Genomic DNA, 25,049 nt, shown 5'->3' with positions numbered 1-25,049 from the left:
ATAGCTAACACAGTGAGCTGCCTTTGCCTTATTAATAGCTAACACTGTTGAGTGCTCCATCATTCCAGGCACCAAGCTACAAGTTTTGCATGCATTACCTAATATTTCACAACCACCTTCTGAGATAGACGATAGCATTATAATTATATATATATATATATATATATATATATATATATATATATATAAAAATCTAGGGCTACAGCATAGCTATATATATATCATATATATATATATATCAGTGGTCCACAACCTTTTTGACACCAGAGACCAGTTTTGTGGAAGACAAGTTTTCCACTGACCGGGGATGGGGCGTGAGGGGAGGGGTGGGGATGGTTTTGGGATGATTAAAGCACATTACATTCATTGTGCACTTTATTTCTATTATTATTACATTGTAATATATAATGAAATATACAAATGTATGTTGGCATACATGATGTTATATACAAATATACAACATAGTGTAGAATCAGTGGGAGCCCTGAGCTTGTTTTCCTGCAACTAGAGGGTTCCCATCTAGGGGTGATAAGAAACAATGACAGATCATCAGGCGTTAGATTCTCATAAGGAGCACACAACCTAGATCCCTCCCATGTGCAGTTCACAATAGGGTTCACACTCCTATGAGAAACTAATGCCACCACTGATCTGACAAGGGGGTGGAGCTTGGGTGGTGGGGAGTGGCTGTATATACAGATGAAGTTTCACTTGCTCTGCAGCCCTGTTCCTAACAGGCCATGAACCAGTGCCAATTCATGGCCTGGGGTTGCAATATATATTATATAGCTCTGGATCATATATATCAATAGTATAGATGGCCAGGCACAGTGGCTCACGCCTGTAATCCCAGCAGTTTGGAAGGCTGAGGTGGGCAGATTGCTTGACCTCAGAAGTTTAAGACCAGCCTGGGCAATGTGGCAAAACCCCATGGTGGGGGCAAGCCCTAGTGCAGGGGCTCAAGAGTCCCTTTACAGAGTTTTCTGGGGTTTTATTACCCTCTAGAGGTTTCCCATTGGTTACTTGGTGCCATTCCCAAGTAACCATTGGTACATTTCCCATTGGTTACTATGTAAATGAAGTAGTGGCCTTGCAACCAATCAGAAGCTGAAGTGTAGTTACAAAGGTTACACCCTATTCAAGCATCTGATTGGTTGTGGAAAGCAACCAATCAGAGGCTAAAGTGAAGTTACAGCGTTATACTCCTATGCAAATGTCTGATTGGTTGCAAAAAGCAACTGTCTGATTGGTTGCAAAAAGCAACTAATCAGATCACGAGGTCAGGAGATCTTTCAACTTTCTGTCTGCCACGCAAAAAAGGGGGTCGTGGTTGAAAAGGGAGTAGCCTCTGGTTCTTTTGTTACTTAGGTGTGGAAAGTTGGGGTTTTCCTTTTGATTTAGTTTTAGGAAGTCAGCATGAATTGGCCTTAGGTTTCCTGACTCCCAACGCTATTCTACTGCCTCAATTCTACAGTCACTTTCCAGTGTTGCAAGTATCTCAAGCCTGCTTTCACTATATAGACCCAGTCATTCCTCGAATATGTGCTTTCTTCTGGGGCTTCTGCTCACCAATTACCTGCTCAGCACCTCCAATTTGATGTTTTAGTGTGCTCAAGGATGAACTCATTATGATCTTCTTGCCCCATTTACCTAACTCCAATGTCACCAGTTCTTTCTTTAGTGTTCCCCATCTCAGTAAATAGTGCCCCCCTCCTGCTATTTGCTTATGTTGGAAACCTTGGAGTAGGGCTGCATCAATATCTTCTGGGATGCTTAGCACCAAAATGTGCCTTACTGTATTTTGAAATAAAAAAAAATGACTGCGTATCATAAAGTAAATCTTTAAAAATTCCAATTTTCCCATAGTAACAATTATGATGCTCTAAAAATGAATATCAAATCCTTTTCAAAATAATTTAGGGCCCCATCTTTGCTGTTGTTCTAGAACTGTTTGGTAGTCCAGCACTGTCTAGGAGTCAATAGTCAGAAACCATTTCCTGTTGACTCTACAACCTAAAATATTTTCAAATCTTTCTACTCCTCTCTGGCACCAATGAACTGTACTCCCAGTCATCCTGACCACATATCTGAAATTCTGCAATAGCCTCTGAACCCTTCTCACTGCTCTAGTTTATTCTCTACATAGCATCCAGACCAAGCAGAATGATTTCAGGGACACACGTAACTGATCCTGTTCTGTTGTTCTACTGCCTAAAACTTCTCAGTGGCTTCACAGTGCCTTTAGTATAAAATCTCAGATCCTTAATAGGCCCAAGACCTTGCCACCTTGCTAGGAACCAGCCTCGCCTCTTGGTGTTCCTTTAAAGAGTCAAGCTCCTTACAAACCTCTATACACAATTTACTCTCTGCCAAGAGCTCTCTTCCCCTCCTGGCTTCTCTTTCCCCAGTTCTTATATTTAATGTTCTTTCTTCAGATAAGCCTTTCTTAACCTTCTACACCAGGTCAATGCTTCTTGTTAAACACTTCCTTCGTAACCTCCAGATTGCTTTGTAAGTAAAGGATTATTTGTGTAACTAATAGCTTAATGTCCCCTCTTCATGTTAATGCAAACTTCCTGAGAAAGAGTTGGTAACACACACGAGTAATTCAGGGATCTCTGAATCCAGTTGTGTCTGATTCTAGAGCTCATGTCCACAACTACCAAGTGTACATAAATCTGCTCATCCTGGAAGATGGCTTTTTGCTTCTTTATTTCATGATAGCCAAATGTTGATGCACGGGAAGCCCTGCATCATATAACATCGCTGAGCAAATTCTACAGCAATGATGTTGTGCTGCTGGTGAACCCCTTTGTGCATGTTCTGTGAGTAGTGGACCACATACACCTCAGCTTTTACTTTCTGTTGACTACAGGCTGGACTAGCTGCGCTAGACTCCAGATCTCTTATTGTATAATCTCCACATGCTTAAACAGGGGTGACATTAACCACTTTACAGGGTTGTAATAGTACTCATTTGGTCAATAAATACGTAATGAGCATTCAATATAGGCCAGACCTTGGTTTAGATGCTGGGGATGCCTTTAGCAGAGTGCTTATCTCCTTTAATGTTTCAGCTGGTCACTATTACTAGTAGTGTCATAATTATGTGTCGATGTTTGCTTATGTCACGGGGTATGAGATTTGTGACGTCTGCCACTCATGGCAGGGTCCCTGCGGCGCCTGGACCTCCAGCGGCACGAGGGCGTTGACTCCAGGGCATCACTGCGCGGCGTGGCCGCCTCTCTGCTCCAGGCCGCCAGAGGGCGCGTAGTCTCTACCGCCCCTCCGCTGTGCCTGAGGCTACCCGTTACTAGCCACCCGGCCTCCGTTCCCCTCCCCAGCGGCGCCTGCCCCGCCTTGCATTCCCAAGCTCCGCCCCCGTTGCCCCTAGCGGTTGTTTGTTGACTTCCGGGAGCGCGGTTGTAGTTGATCCACGGAGTTTCGCCATGCGTAACTGGGGGCCTTTTGCGGCCCGCGTCGGGGCGGAGTAGCTGCCTTAGCCTCGACCAAACCGTCCTCTACAGCCTCCTGTCCCAGGCGCAGGCTGCCCGTACCGCCCTTGGCATGAAGGAGCCCGAAGAGCTGTTGCCCGGTGAGTCGCGCCCGCGCCGGTGGCGGAAGGCCGGGAGGGAGGGTCCGCGGGCCGGCAGGCGGGCCCCGCCTCCGGATCCGCCCTGTGAGGGGACAGGCCCGAGGCTTGGCGACCGGACTGGGGCGGGATCGCTGGTTGCGCTCCCACGAATGACTGAGGGCAGAGGACCGCACGGGAAGAACAGGATGGAGGAGAACGGGAAAGAGGGTGCCTGACTTTCTTATGTTTTTAAAATAAGCTTTTGATGAGATTCTTGAAGGCGGGACACCTTTTTTTTTATTTTTTTAATTTTTAATTTTTTTTTTTTTTGAGACGGAGTTTGGCTCTTGTTGCCAGGCTGGAGTGCAATGGCGCGATCTCGGCTCACCGCAGCCTCCACCTCCCGGGTTCAAGCGATTCTCCTGCCTCAGCCTCCGAGTAGCTGGGATTACAGGCATGCGCCACCACGCCTGGCTAATTTTGTATTTTTAGTAGAGAGGGGGTTTCTGTATGTTGGTCAGGCTGGTCTCGAACTCCTGACCTCAGGTGATCAGCCCGCCTCAGCCTTCCAAAGTGCTGGGATTACAGGTGTGAGCCACCGCGCCCGGCCAGGCAGGGACACTTTTTACCTATCTGTAAACTCCCCAAAGTGCAGACTCCAGACTTGTGCACTTTGGAGGTCCTGAGCTCCCGGTTATGTATTGAATGCGGTAAAGAGTGAGTGATCAGGGTTGCGGGGTAAAAGGGGATACAGGAAATAAATTGGAAAAGAGGAAGAAGAGGGACCCTTTAGCGAGTGTTTTTTAGCCTTTTTTTCTGAGCTCTATAGTTAGAAATACTTTTGACATTGTGACCCGATACCCCATACGTACCGTGTAACAGAAATAGATGTCTCGTGATGCAGTCCTTGTTCTAACCACTTAGATTCCGCACACAGCTTTTTGATAATGCATTCTTTTAAAATGCTGATAGTGATCCACTGAATTGATTTTCTGACCCACTAATAGGTCATGACCATGTTGAAAAAACACTGGGTTTGAGCAGAATTATACCCTCACTGAAATATGTATGTTTTCTTCCATGCTCCTGGCCGGAACTTAGATTCCTGTCCTGCAGTTCACAATTTAGTGAGACATACAGGAAGGTGAACAAAATGACCATACAAATTGACAGTAGATGTTACAGGGCCAGAGCAAAGCCACCAAACCTTGGCTTGGGATGAGGGTATCAGGGAAGCCAGGGAAGCCAGGACAAAACAGTTAAAATGTTAAAATAATTCATTCTGGGGAAACTCAGAGTCTGTTCTAGATCCTAGTCGAACTGAGATGCCTCACAATGGTTCTCAAAAAGTTGTCCACAGTGGCTAGTCTCTTGCATATTAATATTTATTATTAATACTTATATTCGCCATGTTTTCCTTTCTGGTGCAAATTAGTTTATGTGTGATCACCCCCCTTGGGATTTCCCCAAAAGCTGGACCTGGCCTACTATTTGGTGTATGTGTGTGTTTAAATGGTTTTTGGGAACTGCTAATTAGTCTCTCTTCAAAATGATCCTGTGCCACAACAGTTTGTGAATACTACTCAAATCAGGTAATGACTTGATGTAAGAATGTTAAATCTCAACATCCCCGTGTACTTCTCTCCCAATCTCCTAGGACTGTGGCATTTTGTGATGTTGTTTTGGGGGGAAGGATAAACCATCCTTTCCCATGTACTGTTTCTGGAAAGAGAAAAAGACATCTCTATGACTGACTGTAGTGCATGAGTAAGATGAGAATTAGAAACTTCCTGAGTAGCTGTGTTGAGAGGATCTTTTCATTTTATACTGGATCCCTAAACATTCTGAATTCTCAGAAATCAGGAAAAGCTGAAGTGCTCCTTTGCTGACGACTTGGGTAACCTGTCTTTTATATTAACAATGTTGAAAGTTATATTTGACTACCTACTCACCATTATGATGAATTCCTAAACAAAACATTGAACAGTTACGAATATACATGTGTGTAAGGGGGACCCTTTCTGTGTGAAAAGTAGAACACACAATGGCTACTTTGTGCTAGGCAGTATGGGTAGTGCAGACAGTTTATACCCTCTGTAACCTTAGAAAATAGTTGGAAAAAAACAACATTTGGGGTAACAAATGGTGAACTCTGTGTTTCAACACAGAAAAGCAGTGACTTTTTTTTTTTTTTTTTTTTTTTTGGAGACGGAGTCTCACTCTATCGCCCAGGCTGGAGTGCAATGACGCTATCTTGGCTCACTGCAACCTCCGCCCCTGGGGTTTGTGCAATTGTCCTGCCTCAGCCCCCGAAGTAGCTGGGATTACAGCTGGGATTACAGGTGCCCACCACCATACCCGGCTAATTTTTGCATTTTTAGTCAAGACGGGGTTTCACCACGTTGGCCAGGCTGGTCTCAAACTGCTGACCTCGAATGATCCACCCGCCTAGGCCTCCCAAAGTGCTGGGATTACAGGCGTGAGCCACTACACCTGGCCAACATTTTTAAAGTATAGCTTTTTATTGCTTTGTGAGGACCTCATCTTACATATTATGCTACCTACCAAGCTCTCTAATCAAACTGTTACACAAATCTTGCTGAGATTTGTAATTTTGCTGATTTGTGTAACAGTTTAATTAGAGAGATTGCTAGGTAGCACAATTATTTGCCATATAAATTCTACAAATCACATAGTTCAGAGAAGCCAGTGATCATTTCCAACTCTTATGGTGGAAGAAGAGTTTACAGAGGCAGCTATGAGCTACCACTTTGAGGATGCTAGGCCCTGAGCTAAGTTCTTTATTCATGTCATCTCATGTAATCCTTACAACAACCTTTGAATACCTAGTTGCCTTTAAAGCCTGTTTTTTTTTTTTTTTTTTTTTTTTTTTTTTTTTTTTTTTTTTCCTAGCTGCTTTCCCTTGGTTCAAATGAAAGAGATAGTGGTGGAGTAATTTGTTTCTCTCTGTGCTGTCTCTGGTTTTATGGGTATTCATTGGGATTACCAACAGAGAAAGTAAGAGTTCACCATTTTGTCCAGTTGTCGTGGTTCACGCCTGTAATCCCAGCACTTTGGGAGGCCGAGGCAGGAACCCAGGAGTTTGAGACCTGAGCCTAAGCCCAGGAGTTTGAGACCAGCCTGGGCAACATGCTAAAACCCCGTCTGTGCAAAAATTACAAAATTTAGCTGGACATGGTGGCACACGCCTATAGTCCTAGCTACTCTAGAGGCTGAGGTGGGAGGATTGCTTGGGCCCAGGAGGTCGAGGCGGCAGTTAGCCGTGATTGGGCCACTGCGCTTCAACCTGGGTGACAGAGTGAGACCCTGTCTCAACAAAAATAAAAAGAGTTCACCATTTGGGCTAACGTCGTTTCCCTTGCATAAGAACAGCTGGAGGTTCCTTGGAAAAACTGGACCAGAGAAAATCCAAATTGACTGATAGAGACTCTCCCCATAGATATCCTGATGAAGTTAATGAGGAAGCTAAGTACTGTCCTGTTTTTGTGTTTTGAGAAAAGCTCTCAGTCAGAGGCCAGACCATGAGGTGTTAACCAGAGCAAGACTAGCACAAATTGTACCATTTCATTCCAGGGAATAGACATCTACTTGGTGACAGCAGAACTATTAGTAATAGATGACTGCCTTCCTTGTGATAGTGTATTTCTTACTTTGTGCCAGTATATGAGTAATACATGTTCAATCTAGTAGATTTCAGAGGTAAAACTATAATGGAGTCTGAGGAATAAGAAAGACTGAATTAAGGTGGAAGAAGGAAGGCTTAAACATTGCCAGAGTGGGGGCAAAGCTGTCATGAAACAAGAGGTTTGTATGGATAAGTTACTGAAAAGGTATTTAAATAACAGGCAACATAGTAAAAGTTATAAAATAGAGACCATCTTATATTTGCAGATTCGGGTGCTGTGTTTACATTTGGGAAAAGTAAATTTGCTGAAAATAATCCCAGTAAATTCTGGTTTAAAAATGATGTCCCTGTACATTTTTCATGTGGAGATGAACATACTGCTGTTGTTACCGGTTAGTATTACAATCCTGAATGAGGACAGTAATACTTAGAAAATTCTAAATATAATGTTATAGATACGCTGCTGTGTTTTAAACATGTTGAAAATATATCATAAGTGTTGTTTTTTACTTTGCCAGAGAATTCTTCACAAAATAAGTCATCAGGAGTGTCTTTTAAATTTTAAGTTTCTTTAGTATATTTAAGTATGATTTTCTATACACACAACTTTCTTGAAATGAATCTATTTCAATATAATTAAAAAACTGTTACTGTATAATTTTAGAAACTCTTTCCCACCTAATAGACTCTGGTTATACATAGATGAACAAGGTAACTTGTTTCAACACAGAAAAGCAGTGACATTTAAAAAGTATAGCTTTTTATTGCTTTGTGATGACTCATCTTACATTGTGTGAAAAATGCTTCAGTTGATTATTTCTTTTTCCGTCCCACCAGGAAATAATAAACTTTACGTGTTTGGTAGTAACAACTGGGGTCAGTTAGGATTAGGATCAAAGTCAGCCATCAGCAAGCCAACATGTGTCAAAGATTTGAGATCTTTTTACCTTTTCACAAACTGTATAAAGTGTTTTTATGTTGACTGTGTACTTCTTTAATGTCATAAATAATAAAGCCTCTAGTTGTTTATTTTCTGACATTTGCTTGAATATTATTAGCATTTAACTTATCTTTTATATGATATTCAGAACTGCTTTTGTATGTTAGGGTCTAAAAATCAGATTGATTTTAAGTCCAGGCACCACAAAGGAAGTAATGATTTTACAGTATTGCATTTGAACATCCCCCCTCCTTTTTTTTTTTTTTTTTGCTTGTTTGTAAAACTACTTACATATTACTGTTATTGTATATATAGAGAACAAACGTATGTTAGAATTTTGAGCTTTTCTCATTTAATAGAGTTGTGGACATTATGCTTCTATTTAGTTGCTGGTTTTATAAAACATACTTATCCGCTTTATATAGTCACTAGGTGAAGTAAACAAAACATCGAGACTAGGGATTGATTAGTACTAGTGTAAAAGAACAACAGGACAAAATATTTGAAATCAGGAGTGTTCCAGAAAATGTTAGATATATAATACCCTTACAAAGCTTTCTGGATGTTATATGCAAAACCTCTGTTTGGGTATAACCTGTGAACATCAGCTAAACTTGAAAGGATGATGGAGATTCCTTGAGATGTAGTAAGAGCAGTATTTTTTATCTTCCTGGCTAAATTTCAATTTCAGCTCAAAATATCAGTGTAGCTTGTCATATTCATGCTGTTTATGGGAATTGTTATGGAACTTTTAAAGTATTCCATGTGTTCAAAAAGTATTTATTGAGCACAGTCTAAGCACTTGGGGATATTCACAGTGACCATGACCCTTACTCTCAAATATCTTATCTAATAGAGAAGCTAACAGAATTGTTTAGACTATGGGATCCTTGAGACCAGGAATTCTATCTTAGTCATCTTTTTGCAGCCCCTATGCCAAGCACTTAGGAGATGTTCTTTAAATGTTTTTTGAATATGTAGATGAATGAATGAACAACTTTGATTCATAGGTGTATACCTATCAATATTGGTCTTTCAGTTTTTCATTGAATGTGGTAGAAGGTGAGCTTGATAACGGTGATGGCAGGTTAGGTAAGGGATTAGATTGGTGAGGAGGAAGCATAATAGAATACAGTGAGTCTCAGCACATATTAACTACCTGTGAAGTTGTTTTTTTTTTTTTTTTTTTTTTTTTTTTTTTTTTTTTTGACAGGGTCTCGCTCTGTTGCCCAAGCTGGAGTGCAGTGGCGTGATCTCTGATTACTGCAGCCTCAACCTCCTGGGTTCCAGCCATCCTTCCACCTCAGCACCCCCTCTCCGAATAGCTGAAACTACAGGCATGCACCACCACACCCAGCTAATTTTTGTGTTTTTTTTTGTAGAGATGGTGTTTCACCGTGTTGCTCAGGCTGGTCTGGAACTCCTGAGCTCAAGCCATCCACCCGTCTCAGCTTCCCAAAGTGCTGGGATAATAGGTGTGAGCCCCCGCACCTGGCCTACCTGTGGAGTTTAAAAATATACATATATAGATGTCTAGCCCCTACTTTAGACCCACTGACTCAGATTCCCTAGGGATGGGGCTAAGATATCTATATTGTATTCAAGCTCCACTGGTTATGATGGTACACAACCAGTTCTGAAAACCTCTGGTTTGCTAGTTAAGAACATTGACTTTGGAATCAGACAAGCCTGCTATTAAATCTCGGTTCTATCACTTAGTTACCATTTGTCCTGGACTACTGTTCATTTTCATTGCTGTAAAATAATTGTCCCATTTTTAAATATTTTTAGCTCTAAAACCTGAAAAGGTGAAATTAGCTGCCTGTGGAAGGAACCACACCCTGGTGTCAACAGGTATAGTGCTCAACCTGTATGATTTCCTGCCTGACTTTGAGAACTGAGGTCTCATTCCAGTAACGTGGTTTTGTAAAATTAATAGAGATTATACTTTGGCAACAGTAAAATTAGGGTTTTTGAAAATGTCAATGGCTAGTACACATTTGCCTTTGCAAATATACACATAAATGTCAAATGGCTGAAGAAAAAGCTTCTTTTCTTGGATTATATCATGGGACAGCATCTCCTAACCTGTGTGTCCACCTTAGGGGCTGGTTATTCCTGTTCTTGCTCTTCTAGAACTCTTCCTTACTAAGGTTGAGTGGAAGGCACCCGGAAGGCTGTTGATGTGAGCGAGCACAATTCCCATCAAAACCCATACCAGCTTTTGTGTGTGTATGTGTGTTTGTAGAAATTAACAAAGTGCTTCTAAAATTTATATGGAAAACAATTGACATAGAAGAGCCAAAACAATTTTGAAAAATAACAAAATTAGAGGACTGGGACTACCTGATTTCAAGACTCACTGTAAAGCTGCCGTAATCAAGACGGTGTGGTATTGGCAAAAAGATAGACAAAGATTAATGGAACAGAATAGAGTCTGCAAGTAGACCCGTATATATATGCCCACTTGATTTTTGGCAGAGATGCGAAATTCAATAGAGAAAGAGTAGTATCTTCAGCAAATGCTGCGGTAACAACTAGACCTCCAGGACCTGACCACTGAGCAGTTCTTCCTACCACCTTCCCCCTGCCCCTGCCCCGCGCCCCCAACCACTTATTCTGTCTTCAGGATGTTTTCACTGTGTCAGCTGCTCTCCACCTCTCCATACCTTTCCCTTTCTGAAGTGTCTTTTCTCTTTCTCTTAGGCTTTTCAGATTATCTTTTGAGATCCCATTAAGTGTTACTTCTTCCATGGAACATTTTGTGACTGTTCAACGTTGTGTTCATTTATTTGTTTGAATTATTTCAATCTCACCAACTCTGGTTTGCTCCATGTGTGTTAAATTGTGCACTCCAATTTCTCATGACCTTGTATGTATTTTCCATTTGAAAGCTAATCTTGTTTCCCCAATTAGGTTTCCTCTTTTCTTAAAAACAAAAAATAAAAATAACAATAACTTTAAAATTTTTACTAACTCAGGCTGATTCTGCCCTCATTTTACCCTATAATTTAGCAAGGCTTTAACTTCGTGTATATGTTTATGACGTAGCTAACTAATTATGTGTTAAAAATCTTCATTAATTTACAACTTACTGGAAATGTGTATAATCTAGGCATGATGTACTTTTTATTTAATTAACAGAGTAATTAACAAACATTTTTACGTACTTTAAATGAGGCAAATGCTGTTCTAAGAATTTTACAAATCTCAGCTAATTCAGTCTTCATAACAACTCTTATGAAGTAGGTACTATTATTATTCCCATTTTATAGATGAGGAAAATGAGGCACACAGAGGTTATGGCTTGCCCAAAGTCCCACAGCTTTGGTAAGTGGTAAGCCAGAATTTGCACCCAAGCAGTCTGGCTCTGGAGTCTTTCCTCCTAAACAGAGTGCTATAGTGACTTCTTATTTAGCTAGGAAGTTAAAATGAATACAACATAGAATTATCATGTTTCTAATTAGATTCTTCTTGGATTTGCCTCGTTTTACTTATTTATACTATATCTTAGCTTTAATGGGTACAGAAGTTAAAATTAATGGACACATCTCTTTTAAAATAGATTTGCATTTTAAACTAGTTTGGAAGTTACTTTCCTTGTTTTTACTCTGAATTAATAAAGTACTATATTAGCAAGAAATACGTTCCATTCATTCTGTTCATTTCAGTTGCTAGTTACATTCTAGATTGATTTTTAACATCTCACAAAAATATGTGACCTTGCTTGTTTTGTTGTATTTTGACGATGAAATGAAGTTGTCTCCCAAATAATAGGATAATGATAGCTTTCAACTTTCTTCACTGTTAAAAGAGGAAATTGCTGCTATACACTGACCTGTCTCATAAAAAGGGGGACTCTATAGTCTGTTGATGTTTTCTTTTCCATGTGCAGAAGGAGGCAATGTATATGCAACTGGTGGAAATGATGAAGGACAGTTGGGGCTGGGTGACACTGAAGAAAGAAATACTTTTCATGTAATTAGCTTTTTTACATCCGAGCATAAGATTAAACAGCTCTCTGCTGGATCTAATACTTCAGCTCCCCTAACTGGTGAGGCTTGTTTCTTTTTCAGTCTGGGACACATTCCTTTCCTGTAGATCAATATATGCCAACTCAGTAAACTGAAGGGAGCATTGCTGTTTAGTTTTCTTTCATTGACTATCTATGTGTTTTCAGAAAACATTTAAAATATAACTTTAAATCTTGACATACTGCAATTTTATGCTTATTTATGCTTATTTTATGCTTATTTGTGCTTATTTAAATATACATTTTAAAAGTAATTGGCAAATAAGCTCTAAGCTATGCTCTCCATCTACTCCTTTAGATATTCTTAAATATTATTTTCATTGTGTGCTCTTAAAGTTCTACTTACAGTTTTAGCTGAAGTTGCTATCAGAAACATCCACAGAAATCTATTGCAGCATATGGTGTTAAAATGTGATTTGTAACAGTCATTGTACCTCTCTACCCTCCCTACCAAAAGCCCATATGAGACATTTCTTTAAAATTTGGAGCCAAGATCAGCTTGATCTCACTGAAGTTGCTGGTTAGCTGCTTTGTTTCAAGCAGGAGACTATGTAACATCCGGTGTTACTCTATCAGGAAAGTCAGAGTTGTATCTGAAGCTCTATCCTTTGGATTTTGTCAGCCCTTAAGTTAGCATTTTGACATCCTTTCAGTTGTTATTTTCATTTATTTGTTTTGCATTATTAAACCACTTCAAAATTTAAATTATTTAAAATATATAAATAAATCTTGAGAATTCCTTTCTAAAATATTTTTCCTAGATTTTTTCTGACATCAAAACCCTTATCAGAAATTATATAAGTTACCTATTTTTGAGATGTTTTACATGATATTATATCTTCATCCTCTAAGGCTAGCTTCTGTGTTTTCAGGTTTAAATTGTAAGGAAAAAAATATGTAGTGGAATACATTTCTTCTCTTCTTTTTTTCCAAAACATTTCCACAGCACTCTCAAGAGCAAGGTCTTCCAGGCTTTTTTGACCTGCAGGTGTCTAATGTGACCTGTGCTGTCTTTCAGTTCAGTTGCAGGTAGACTGCTTGGAAGGAGGAGAACATTTCTGTTTAGAGACATTAGAATGGGAAAGGGTGATGGTAGGAAAGGGCATTCTGTCTTTGCTATTGAGATAAAAATATGGCCAGGACTAAAGTGATTACAATCAGGCTGTTCTGTGTTCTTTATCATTATAGAAGTATTTCACAATATAAATTGAACTCTTAAGTAGCTAACTGGTGTAAATGTCTTAGTAGTACTTTATTGTTAAGATACATAATTTTTATGAACTATAAAATAAATGGTCTTTTGGAAGTATAATAGCTTCAGAGCCTGACTACCTTTTAAAACCTTTTCTCCCCCTTGTATTTTTATTTGTAGAGGATGGAAGACTTTTTAATGGGGTGACAATTCTGAAGGGCAAATTGGTTTAAAAAATGTAACTAATGTCGGTGTCCCTCATCAAGTGACCATTGGAAAACCTGTCTCCTGGATCTCTTGTGGATATTACCATTCAGCTTTTGTAACAAGTAAGACACATTTTGAAGTCATCATGTTATCTCCCACATCTGTGTTATTATTAAATTAATAATGAAATGATGTAACATATTCTCTGGTTCTATAGAAATAATGCCATGGTTGTTCATGTAATGAAATTGTTTTGGTCTGTTTTAGGTCACAGTATTTCCCCATTTATATAATAAGAGTTCATAATTTCAAACTGTGTCTGACATGATCACTTTTTAGGTGAATATAGAGAGCTCAGCGTGGGATATGGTTTCCTTTGGGAGGACTTTCTCAGCATTCCCAACTTCTCCCTTTCCTGGACCTACTGGCAACCTTTTCTATCTTAGTTAAAATATTTGAAATGTTGGGCTCTAGCTGTTATAGTCTATATCTACACTAGTAATAACAGAGGAAGTGTGATTATGACTTTGCATCTAATTGATGGGATTTTTTAATAGTAAAAATACCTAGAGGAAATAGTTTATGGACCCTCTTAGACAAATCTTTAAAGATTTATTTTAAGCATTTATTCTTTATTTCATGTACCACAGACTCGGGGTTAGAAAGTGGTAATTCACCCATCTCAGTGCCCCCCAAAGTTACCAGTGAATTGGCAGCAGCATGATACCAAGAGAGAGTAAACCTGACTTTGTCAGTATTTGTCACCACTGCATCCCTGGTGTCTTGAACAAACTGATAATCAATAAATATTATTGAATGAAGGAGAAAGTGAATGAATGATGAATTGATTGCATTCCTTGGGGCAACACTACCTACCAACTTATTGGCAACTTTTGGCTCCTGGGGTTGGTATAGTCTGTACTTGCTTTGTTCATGAAACAAAAAACAGGAAACAAAAACACAAATGGGAAAAAAAGGCAGCCAAATGATAAAAATACCAAGCAAAAGTATTGTTTTGTATTTGGACTTTAAGAAAACTGCCAGAATGAATTGTGTGAATGAACTCTGCATTAGCCATTAGGTGAACAAGTGGAATAGTTCATCTTAACCAACAGGCATTACATTGAGCTTTTTTTTTTTTTTTTGGAATAGTTCATCTTAACCAACAGGCATTACATTGAGCTTTTTTTTTTTTTTTTGGTGTGTTTTTATGCTTTTTAAAAAAATTAAAACCCAGCTTTATTGAGGTATAATTCACATACCCTACAATTCACCCATTTAAGGTAGATGATGGAATGTTTTTTAGCATATTCACAGGTTTGTACATAAAATGAACTTTTATACCAAGCATTTTGCTGAGATTCATTTACATCAGCTGATATGAACTGTCAGTAATTTTCACACTAGCCATTATTTTATGACTTTAATCACTTAAAGCAACTTTTTACAAATTTTGGAAATAACTCATGTATAAGGGGTTTTACTTAATATGTATTTCATGATAGATGAAAGTGTTACATAGAAAAGCATTTTTTTTCTCTGTTGAATTTGTAGATCAGAAAAAGCAGATTCTTTATTTTTAATTTTTAGTATTTGTGGGTACATAATATATATATATATAGTGGGTACATTATATATATATATGTAGTGGGTACATTTTATGTATATATATATGGAATACCTGAGATTTTTTATACAGGCATGTGATGGGTAATAATCACGTCGTGGAGAATGGGGTATCCATCCCCTCAAGCATTTACCCTTTGTGTTACAAACAATCCAATGATACTCTCTTAGTTATTTTAAGATGTACAATTATTTTGATTGTAATCATCCTGTTGTGCTGTCAAATACTAGATATTATTGTTTCTAATTTTTGGACCCATTAACCTACCCTCCTACACACACCCCACTCCCCTTTCTAGCCTTTGGTAACAATCCTTCTACTCTTTATTTCCATGAGTTTGTTTTGATTTTTACATCCCACAAATAAGTGAGAACATGCAGTATATGTCTTTCTGTGCCTGTTTTATTTCATTTAACATAATGACTTCCAGTTCCATCCATGTCATTGCAAATGACTGGATCTCATTCTTTTTCATGGCTGAATAGTACTCTATGGTGGATAAGTACCACATTTTTTCTTTTTTTTGAGACAGAGTCTTGCTCTTTTGCCCAGGTTGGAGTACAGTAGTGCAATCTCAGCTCACTGTATCCTCCGCCTCCCGGGTTCAAGTGATTCTCCTGCCTCAGCCTCCTGAGTAGCTCATATTACAGGCGCCAACCATCATGCCCGCTAATATTTTTGTATTTTTAGTAGCAACAGGGTTTCACCATGTTGGTCAGTCTGGTCTTGAACTCCTGACCTCAGGTGATCCGCCCACCTTGGCCTCTCAAAGTGCTGGGATTACAGGTCTGAGCCACCGCGTCCAGCTCCACGTTTTCTTTATTCAGTCATCTGTTGATGAACACTTAGGTTGCTTCCAAATCTTGGCTATTGTGAACAGTGCTGCAACAAACATGGGAGTGCAGATATCTCTTTGATATACCAGTTTCTGTTCTTTGGGTATATACCCAGCAGTGGGATTGCTGGAGCATATGGTAGCTCTGTTTTTAGTTTTTTGAGGAACCTCCAAACAGAATAGTTTATTTCCTAATAAAAATGCAGAACATATTACTAAGATAGTTACGTTTAAGACTTCCTACAGATTTTTCACCTACTAGTATGTTTAAATGCTCATGTTCGTATTTTAAATTCATGTTCTCAATTCAAGTTCATATTATAAATTATATAAAATATTCAATTTTTAGATGTTATAGGTAAAATCTATGGAGTTTTCAGGTATTATCCCTGATTTCTGTGTCTTTTCATCTGATATGTTAATGGTTGGGTCTGAGCATTTCAACCAATGATTCACTGATTTAGGTGTAGTACAATAGGGGATATAAGCAAATGAGTTGGGGTCATGGGAACTGGGGGCAGGAATTTGTGGAGCAATCTTCAGAGACTGGAGAATAGAGACTTGGCAGTGTGCTTAAGATCAGAATCCTGGGGAAGGTAGCTATCAGAGCCAGGTAGATAGTTTGAAGAATCCAGATTTTATAAAAATTAATAGACCTAAGTGAAGTAGATATAATTGATATGAAATGACCTATTTGTTCTTCATGATAAATGTTATTTTATTTTTTATATATAAATAAGAAAAAGACCTTGAAATTAAATAAAACATTTTATATGGATTAAAAGCACTCACCTTCCCCTTTAAGGAAGGTCCTACTGATAAGCTACAGGAAAATATCTTCTTACCCTTAATAGCAAGCTCGTCCAACCCGCAGCCCAGGATGGCTTTGAATGTGGCCCAACACAAATCGTAACCCTTCTTAAAACATGAGATTTATGCACAGACCTTTTCTTTTTTTAGCTCATCAGCTATCGTTAGTGTTAGTGTATTTAATGTGTGGCCGAAGACAGTTCTTCCAGTGTGGTCCAGGGAAGCCAAAAGATTGGACACCCCTGCTTTATAGGTAAAACATTTTACTTTAAAAAGTTGACACTGTGAGAAACCTCAGCAACTTACTATGTAAAAGTCATTTTAAATGCTATTTCTTACAATACCAAGTTGATTAAAATGTAGTACCTGCCCTTCTGGAGTTTACAGTCAAACTATAGGATGTATAGTTTTCCATGTACAAAGCATTTTCAAGTACAAATAGATTTCATTTAATCTCCCAACCACTCTGAGAGAGAGGTGGTGGTATCTCTGATTCCGTATATGCAGGCAGGATTCGAACACAGCTTTATTCAAGGTGATGCTGCAATTGAGTTGCAGAATCAGAATTTGAACTCCAGTCTTCCAGCTCTAAAAGCCAGAACAACTTCTACTGACATGCAGTTTCTCTCCATGTACAAGAGGAAGAGGAGGATGTGGTAGCAGCTACTAATGACCAGGCACTGATTGTGTTCTAAGTGCCTTTGAATGCATTAATTCAGTTATTCCTATGAAACAACCCTATCACATAGGCACTTTTATCCCCATGTTACAGGCCTAGCGATTGAACAACTTGCTCAGTATGATTGAGTAAGTGGCAGAATCCAGATGCAAACAAGGCAGTCTGACTCGGTAGCACATACTTTTCACTACTGTGCTAGACCAATAACTGCAATATACAGCAGACCATGATTGGTAACATAAGACATTTGATAGCAGAGTCTTACGTGAGATCAAGAAAGAAAAAATACTATTTCTTGTTAAGGACATCAGGACATATTTCAGAGAAAGGGTGGTATTTGAGATTAACCATGAAAGATGGAAGCAACTCTGAGAGAGACAGAGATGAGGGAAGAACAATCCAGGCAGAGACAAAAACATGTGCAGAGATAAAGAGACAGAAAAGTAAATCATGTATTTGGAGATTATTGCATAGTTGAGTTTGTTTAGAGGTTGTTTGTTTAGAGGTTAGGGATCATGGATCCTAAAGGAATGTGAACCCCTAAAATGATATGCTAAAATTGGTAGGTGCATTTTTTTTTTTTTTTTTTTTTTTTTTTTTTTTTTTTTTTTTTGAGCCAGGTCTCAGTCTGTTGCCCAGGCTGGAGTGCAGTGGCATAATCACGGCTCACTGTAGCCTAGACCTTCTGGGCTCGAGTGATCCTCCCACCTCATTCCCCTGAGTAGCTGGGACAAAGATGCATGCCACCACACCCGGCTAATTTTTGTATTCTTTGTAGAAACATGGGTTTCACCATGTTGCCCAGGCTGGTCTCAAACTCTTAGACTCAAGCCATCTGCCAGCCTCGGCCTCCCAAAGTGCTGGGATTACAGGTGTGAGCCATCACACCCTGCTGGGATGTGTACTTTTTTTTATAGAGCTGTCATCAAATTCTCAAGGGAGGATGTGACTCAAAAGAGAGTCACCAGCTTGGGAGTAGATAGAAATATGACTGGTTAGTAGTCCGGGGACCTAATATGGAAGGTCTCTTGTAACAGTCTGCAGTTTATACTTGATACATGTATTTTTTTTTTATTATTTGGAAGTGTCATAATTAGAGCCTTGTTTTTGGAAGATATATCTGATATTGTGTGGATATGTTAGACTAGAGGTAGGAAAGACATTTGAGAAACTTGGTCCAGGTGAAAATTCATGTTAAGGTGTAAAGGGAATCAGGAATCCATCTATAGACAGAAATGGAGAGAGACTCATCAGGACTTAGGAACCAGTTTCTATGGGAGGCAACAAGCATGGGAGAATGGAAGGGTGCTAACTTACTGGACACCACTTTTGTGTCAGTGTTTGCTAAATACTTCATAGAAAACTGTGGTCCATAAAACTTCATTTTCTGTGCAGATCAATTCAGAAAATCAATATAGCTGTGTTTACAGTATTTGAGCAAGTTTCAAGTGGTGCATATCTTGTGCATTGGCTGTCCCACACCTTCCCGAAGTTCTGTGATTTTCTAGAAGGACTCACAGTCTTCAATAGCAGATTATACTTATGAATAAGATTTATTACAGCAAAGGATACAAAGCAAAAAGAAAAAGTGGGGAAAAGATAAGCATCTACAGTGGAGTCCAGAGAAGTCGTGCTTGGACTTCCTAGTACTTTCTCTTAGGAAACCACACAGGGCATGTTTTCTTTTTAGCAGTGAACTACAGGGACATGTGTGGAATGTCTCTGCCCAGGGAAACCCATTCTGGTGCTTCCAGGGGATTTAGCAGGCTGGTCATATAGGCACCACCTGCTAGCAACTGGCCACAGCAGCTGAAACTCAGGACCCTCAATAATGAAGCCAGGTGCGCATCATCAATGTTAATGTTTGTGCAAGCAGCCCTGAGAAACCTAATCTGGCATAGTTCATTGCTCTGGTATATATAACAAAGTCATTAATCATTCATATAAAGAACACTCCAGGGGCCACCTTCTCAGGGGTTGGGCAAGGATCAATCATGGTTCTCTCAGAGACTTACAAAGAATAAGCAAGCAGATCTGCTCTGTTGTCTCTTTGCTGATACCAATGGTGATGTGTTCTATGTCATTCTTGAGATTGGACCATATACTTACACAAGATTTTTAAATTCTACTTTATAGAACTCAGTTAATTGCATAGAAATGAATAAGAAAGTTCTTGCTTTCAAGAAGTTCACAGTCATAATACAATGTGATAAATGTAATAAAGAAGCAAATTAATAGTGTTAGTATGGACAGGGCAGTGATTAAGTGTCAGGAACTCTTTGGTAAGCGTCTTTGGAGGAAATACCATCTAAATGGGTAAAATCTGCTATGTTAGGATTTACTTAACATATTTACTACACACATAAGTGAGTTTTCTAAACCAGTTTCATATAAAGCAATTATTTATTCATTTATTCCACAAATATTAAATGCTTGTTCTAGACACTGCTAGGTTTTGGGGATACCGTAGGGAGCAAGACAAAATTCGTGTTTTTATGGGAGCTTTAAGTAAGTAGAAGACACAAGATATTCTTCACTTTTGTGAAAGCACTAAAATGATTTCTAGTTGTTTATTAGTAGTGGTAGTCATGAATTTTTCATGAAAATTACTGGATTAAAATAATCAAGGGGAAAAGAAAATCTAGCTTTATTTCCTTATCATACAGTGAAAATATCTCAAGAAAGGTCAAATGTATTAAGTTATCCTTGTCAAAACATTTTTTTGAAGGTAAGATCAGCTTTTTGTTCATATGTATGTCATCACTAATCACTGTACTTTTCCTTCAATAGCAGATGGTGAGCTATATATGTTTGGAGAACCTGAGAATGGGAAGTTAGGTCTTCCTAATCAGCTCCTGAGCAATCACAGAACACCCCAGCTGGTGTCTGAAATTCCTGAGAAGGTGATCCAAGTAGCTTGTGGCGGAGAGCACACTGTGGTTCTCACAGATATGGATGCAGTCCACTGTTCTGTTCCCTGCTTTCTGTGGAGACTAATGAAATTTTTTTAGTGTTCATTTTTTTTTATTGTGGTAAGAATACTTGCTATAAGAACTACCTTCTTAATAGATTTTTAAGTGTATAATACAGTATTTTTATATGTAGGCACCACTATTGTACAGCAGGTGTCTGAAACTTATCTTGAATAACTGAAACTTCATGCCCACTGTACGGTAACTCATCTTTCCCGCCTCCCCTCAGCTCCTGGCAACCACCATTCTGTTCGTAGCCTCTATGAGTTTGACTCTTAGACACCTCGTGTCAGGTGGCTTTGCATCTCTTTCTATTAAGATTCTCACTTTTGGGGCCTGGTGCAATGGCTGACACCTGTAATCCTAGCATCTTGGGAGGCCAAGGCAAGCAGATCTCTTCAGCCCAGGAGTTTGAGACCAGCCTGAGCAACATGGTGAAACCCCAACTTTACTAAAATTAGCCAGGTGTGGTCTCAGCTAGACCTTGTCTCCAAAAAAAAAAAAAAAAAAAAAAAAAAACCCAAAAAGATTCTCACCCTTTATTTCTATACTTAATATATATTTCTGGTCTATGAAATAATTTTTTTAAGTAGAAAAAAATGAATTCTGCTAATGTAATTTATATTTTCATGACCTTAACTTTTTTTTTTTTTTTGAGACGGATTTCACTCTTGTCATCTAGGCTGAAGTGCAACGGCCCGATCTCAGCTCACTGCAGCCTCTGCTTCCTGAGTTCAAGCAATTCTCCCGCCTCAGCCTCCTGAGTAGCTGGGATTACAGGCGCCCACTACCATGCCCTGCTAATTTTTGTATTTTTAGTAGAGAGGGGGTTTTGCCATGTTGGCAAGACTGCCTCGAACTCCTAACCTCAGGTGATTCACCCGCCTCGGCCTCCCAAAGTGTTGGGATTACAGGCGTGAGCCACCACATCTGGCCTGACCTTAACATTTTTAATGGCAACATATTCCATTATTTTTAGCTCATTTTCAGGGACAAACAATTTTTCTTATATATATGTTTTCTATATTTATCTAAAATCGACATTTTTCCTGAAATGCCTTCTTTTGGAGAAGCTTTTTGTTCAAGCTATTTTCTACATGACATTGATAATTCTTTTTTTTGTGATATTTACAGTGTATAACTTGGGAATTTCTTTGTAGTTGTATGTTCTGTTATAGTAATTTATTAAAAAGTGGTAAGGTTTTAAATTACAGATACTAAAATAAAGTTAGGACCTTAATAGTGATGTTACTTTTGGAATCTGAATTTCATATTTGTTATGACATGTCATTTCTCACAATTCTAATCACTGTATTGAAATATACTCACTACTTGCTAATATGTTTACTAAATTGATGCTTCCAAATTTTTTTTGACATTAGATTTATTTTAGATGAGTAATGTACATAATAAAATTAGGTAGTGAATTATTATATTTTTTGCACAAAAATTAATAGTTTGTGAAGTCACCACTTAATCTTTAGTAGCCCAAAGTTAGAAATGTTGCAGATAAATTTTGAATAATATCCAATTCTAAGATGATATGCCTAATGTTGCCGGGTAAGTGAAGAATATTTTATCTTTATATTTTTCTCTCTGATGTTACTTTTCCTCAACTTCCTGTTCCAGCCCCAGTCATGGTTATTAAGCTTTAGTTACTAGATGGAATCTTTTCTAAGTTAGAATATATTTTTTTTCAAAACTTATACTCTAAATTTGGAAATAATTCTGAGGTTTAAGATTTCTTTTGAATTCCTGTTGAAAAAGTGAATTTTTATATAATTTCAAAAATGTCCTAAAAATTAAACTTTGAAATTAATTTTTAAACATTATCTGAAAATTCATTCTATAGACAGAAATGCAACTTGATGTGTTACGTATTTTCTCTAGTTTATGCAAAGATTATAGAAAGAATGAATAGGTCATTCAGGGTTATTTTAACAGATACAGATGCTGATTGTATAATAATAGTGTCTTCAACCATTCATTATAAAATATTTTTCTATAAAGTGAGCAACAAGATAATCTATGATACTTTTAATGAAAGCTTAATTCTTTTATATTCTTAATTTAAAATAAACACACTTAAGGATGATGTTTTCTTGTGGTTTTAAAGACATTTAGCTTTCTGTGGTCTTTGTTCTGAGCCTAAGTATAATCTTTCCAGAAACTGATTGCTCTCTCCAGATTTTTGCAAGCTTTGGGATCTCATACACCAGGAAAGTTTTTTAAATTATGAGATGCATCTATTTGACAGACCTGGAATAGTTATTGTTTGCCACTAAGATTTCCACTGCAGATGCAAGAAAGAAGTGTCCTTGCGTTTCCTGTCTGATTGTGGCAGCCAACATTGAATGGGGGAATACAGGAGAAAAACTTGGCAATACAGGGAAAAAAACATGAAGAGAGAATTTTTACAATTCATAAAATAATTTTGTAAACAGTGAAGAGCTTGTGTTACAATCCAGAGAATAACCTAAAATTTGAGTTTAAAAAATTATGAGAACCAATAAATGGTTGTCAGCTTCTGATTCACATTTGCCTAAATATGGGCATTGAAAAAAATGACTGTTTGCACTATCATATCATAAAATAAGGAATATTTTCAAAATAGAAAGCTCTTAATTGTATAATAAAGGACACCTCCTTCAACTGTATAAATGTATCTGTATGGAAATTTCACTACTTTGCCTGTTTTTCACATTTCTCCATGGACCTGTGCAAGCTTTATTATGAGCCAGCCCTGGTGAGGAACCTGATTCTGGAACACAGTATAGGCAGAATATTAAAAATATTTAGTCCTCGGTGATGAAGAAATGGACCTGAAGAGTATATTGATCATCAGTGTGACTAAATACTAAACTGGATTGCTAAGAGAGTTATGGAATATTTTGTAAGACCTTAAGGAAAGAATAGCTAATCACCTGTTCCAATTTCTTTCACTAAAGAAAAGCACTTGGATTAGATTATTCTATGAAGGGCCTTCCCAGCCTTGTTTTTCTATATGTCTGTAACTCTTACCTTAAAATCTATTAGAGGATCATTCATTAAACTATTTTTAAAACAATTTAGTTCATATCTGATGAATTTATTTCAAATATAATATTTGCACATGACCACGATAGTTTAGAAAATAAAACTGGTTGTAGTGATAGGGTGATTATAGTTTCGCCTTGGGATCAGGGAAACCATGGACCACTGTGGAAAAAGTCTGAGGCTGGAACTTGGTACAGACTAAGTGAGGCAGAGTGATATTTGTAATTTTGTAAGTCATCCACAGCAGTTACCAACAGATAAGAAAGGCCAGTTGTAAGATGGGGTTCACAATGAAGTCTGGGTCCTGAGGCAAATGAGAATTTATCTTAACTTCTAAGATTATGTTTGGATAAACTTAAGTGTTCTACAGGTTAACAAATTATTCGTTCTGAAATCAAATATATTCTGTGAAATTACAGTAATATTGATCTGAAGCTAACTGATCAAATCTGTTTTCCTAATGTAATATTACTTATTAACATTAAATTATGTTGTTAAATGTCACAAAGGTGATATGGCCAAAAATTCTATTGGTTGTTAAATATAATGTCCTTAAATAAGAGCACCTTAGATCATTTTTATAAAATAGAAACTACTGTCATCACTAATATCCAAGCACCTGAATGGGAACCTACCAGGATACGGAACAAAACTTTTGTAACATGATTCAGACTGCCTAAACAGCCTCATTTCACAGGCTAATTGAAGTCAGACAGCCTAAGAAATGTAGAGTAATTGTTGGTTAGCTAGAGATAGATAGTTGTTTTAATGTACCCAGTATTCTACGGTTAAGCTGAACATTTAGAACTGGAAATATGCCATGTGATTATTAATTAAACTAAGATGGTTTTTTAATATATATATTTTTAATTTATTTATTATTATTATACTTTAAGTTGTAGGGTACATGTGCATAACGTGCAGGTTTGTTACATATGTATACTTGTGCCATGTTGCTGTGCTGCACCTATCAACTCGTCATTTACATCAGGTATAACTCCCAATGCAATCCCTCCCCACTCCCCCCTCCCCATGATAGGCCCCAGTGTGTGATGTTCCCCTTCCTGAGTCCGAGTGATCTCATTGTTCAGTTCCCACCTATGAGTGAGAACATGCGGTGTTTGGTTTTCTGTTCTTGTGATAGTTTGCTAAGAATGATGGATTCCAGCTGCATCCAAGTCCCTACAAAGGACTCAAACTCATCCTTTTTGATGGCTGCATAGTATTCCATGGTGTATATGTGCCACATTTTCTTAATCCAATCTGTCACTGATGGACATTTGGGTTGATTCCAAGTCTTTGCTATTGTGAATAGTGCTGCAATAAACATATGTGTGCATGTGTCTTTATAGCAGCATAATTTATAATCCTTTGGGTATATACCCAGTAATGGGATGGCTGGGTCATATGGTACATCTAGTTCTAGATCCTTGAGGAATCGCCATACTATTTTCCATAATGGTTGAACTAGTTTACAATCCCACCAACAGTGTAAAAG

The 25,049-nt window shown here is 38.2% G+C and overlaps 1 protein-coding gene across 1 annotated transcript in view; it reads left to right on the top strand.

Moving 5' to 3' along the window:
• Positions 1–3,188: 3,188 nt before the first annotated feature.
• Positions 3,189–25,049, top strand: part of LOC126947460 (X-linked retinitis pigmentosa GTPase regulator-like) — a 71,723-nt gene continuing 49,862 nt past the window's right edge. Inside the window, 8 exon segments of the mRNA XM_050778096.1 lie at positions 3,189–3,595; positions 7,487–7,612; positions 8,058–8,148; positions 9,950–10,014; positions 12,056–12,214; positions 13,566–13,580; positions 13,583–13,714; positions 20,334–20,503. Coding sequence (XP_050634053.1) covers positions 3,568–3,595; positions 7,487–7,612; positions 8,058–8,148; positions 9,950–10,014; positions 12,056–12,214; positions 13,566–13,580; positions 13,583–13,714; positions 20,334–20,503 — 786 coding nt within the window. The 5' untranslated portion in view covers positions 3,189–3,567.

This window comes from Macaca thibetana, unplaced genomic scaffold (assembly GCF_024542745.1).
Source record: "Macaca thibetana thibetana isolate TM-01 unplaced genomic scaffold, ASM2454274v1 unplaced_scaffolds600, whole genome shotgun sequence".
In the NCBI taxonomy this organism is placed as follows: Eukaryota; Metazoa; Chordata; class Mammalia; order Primates; family Cercopithecidae; genus Macaca; species Macaca thibetana.
Note: the sequence above shows the minus strand (reverse complement) of the source record. Positions and strands in the feature narration are given on the sequence as shown.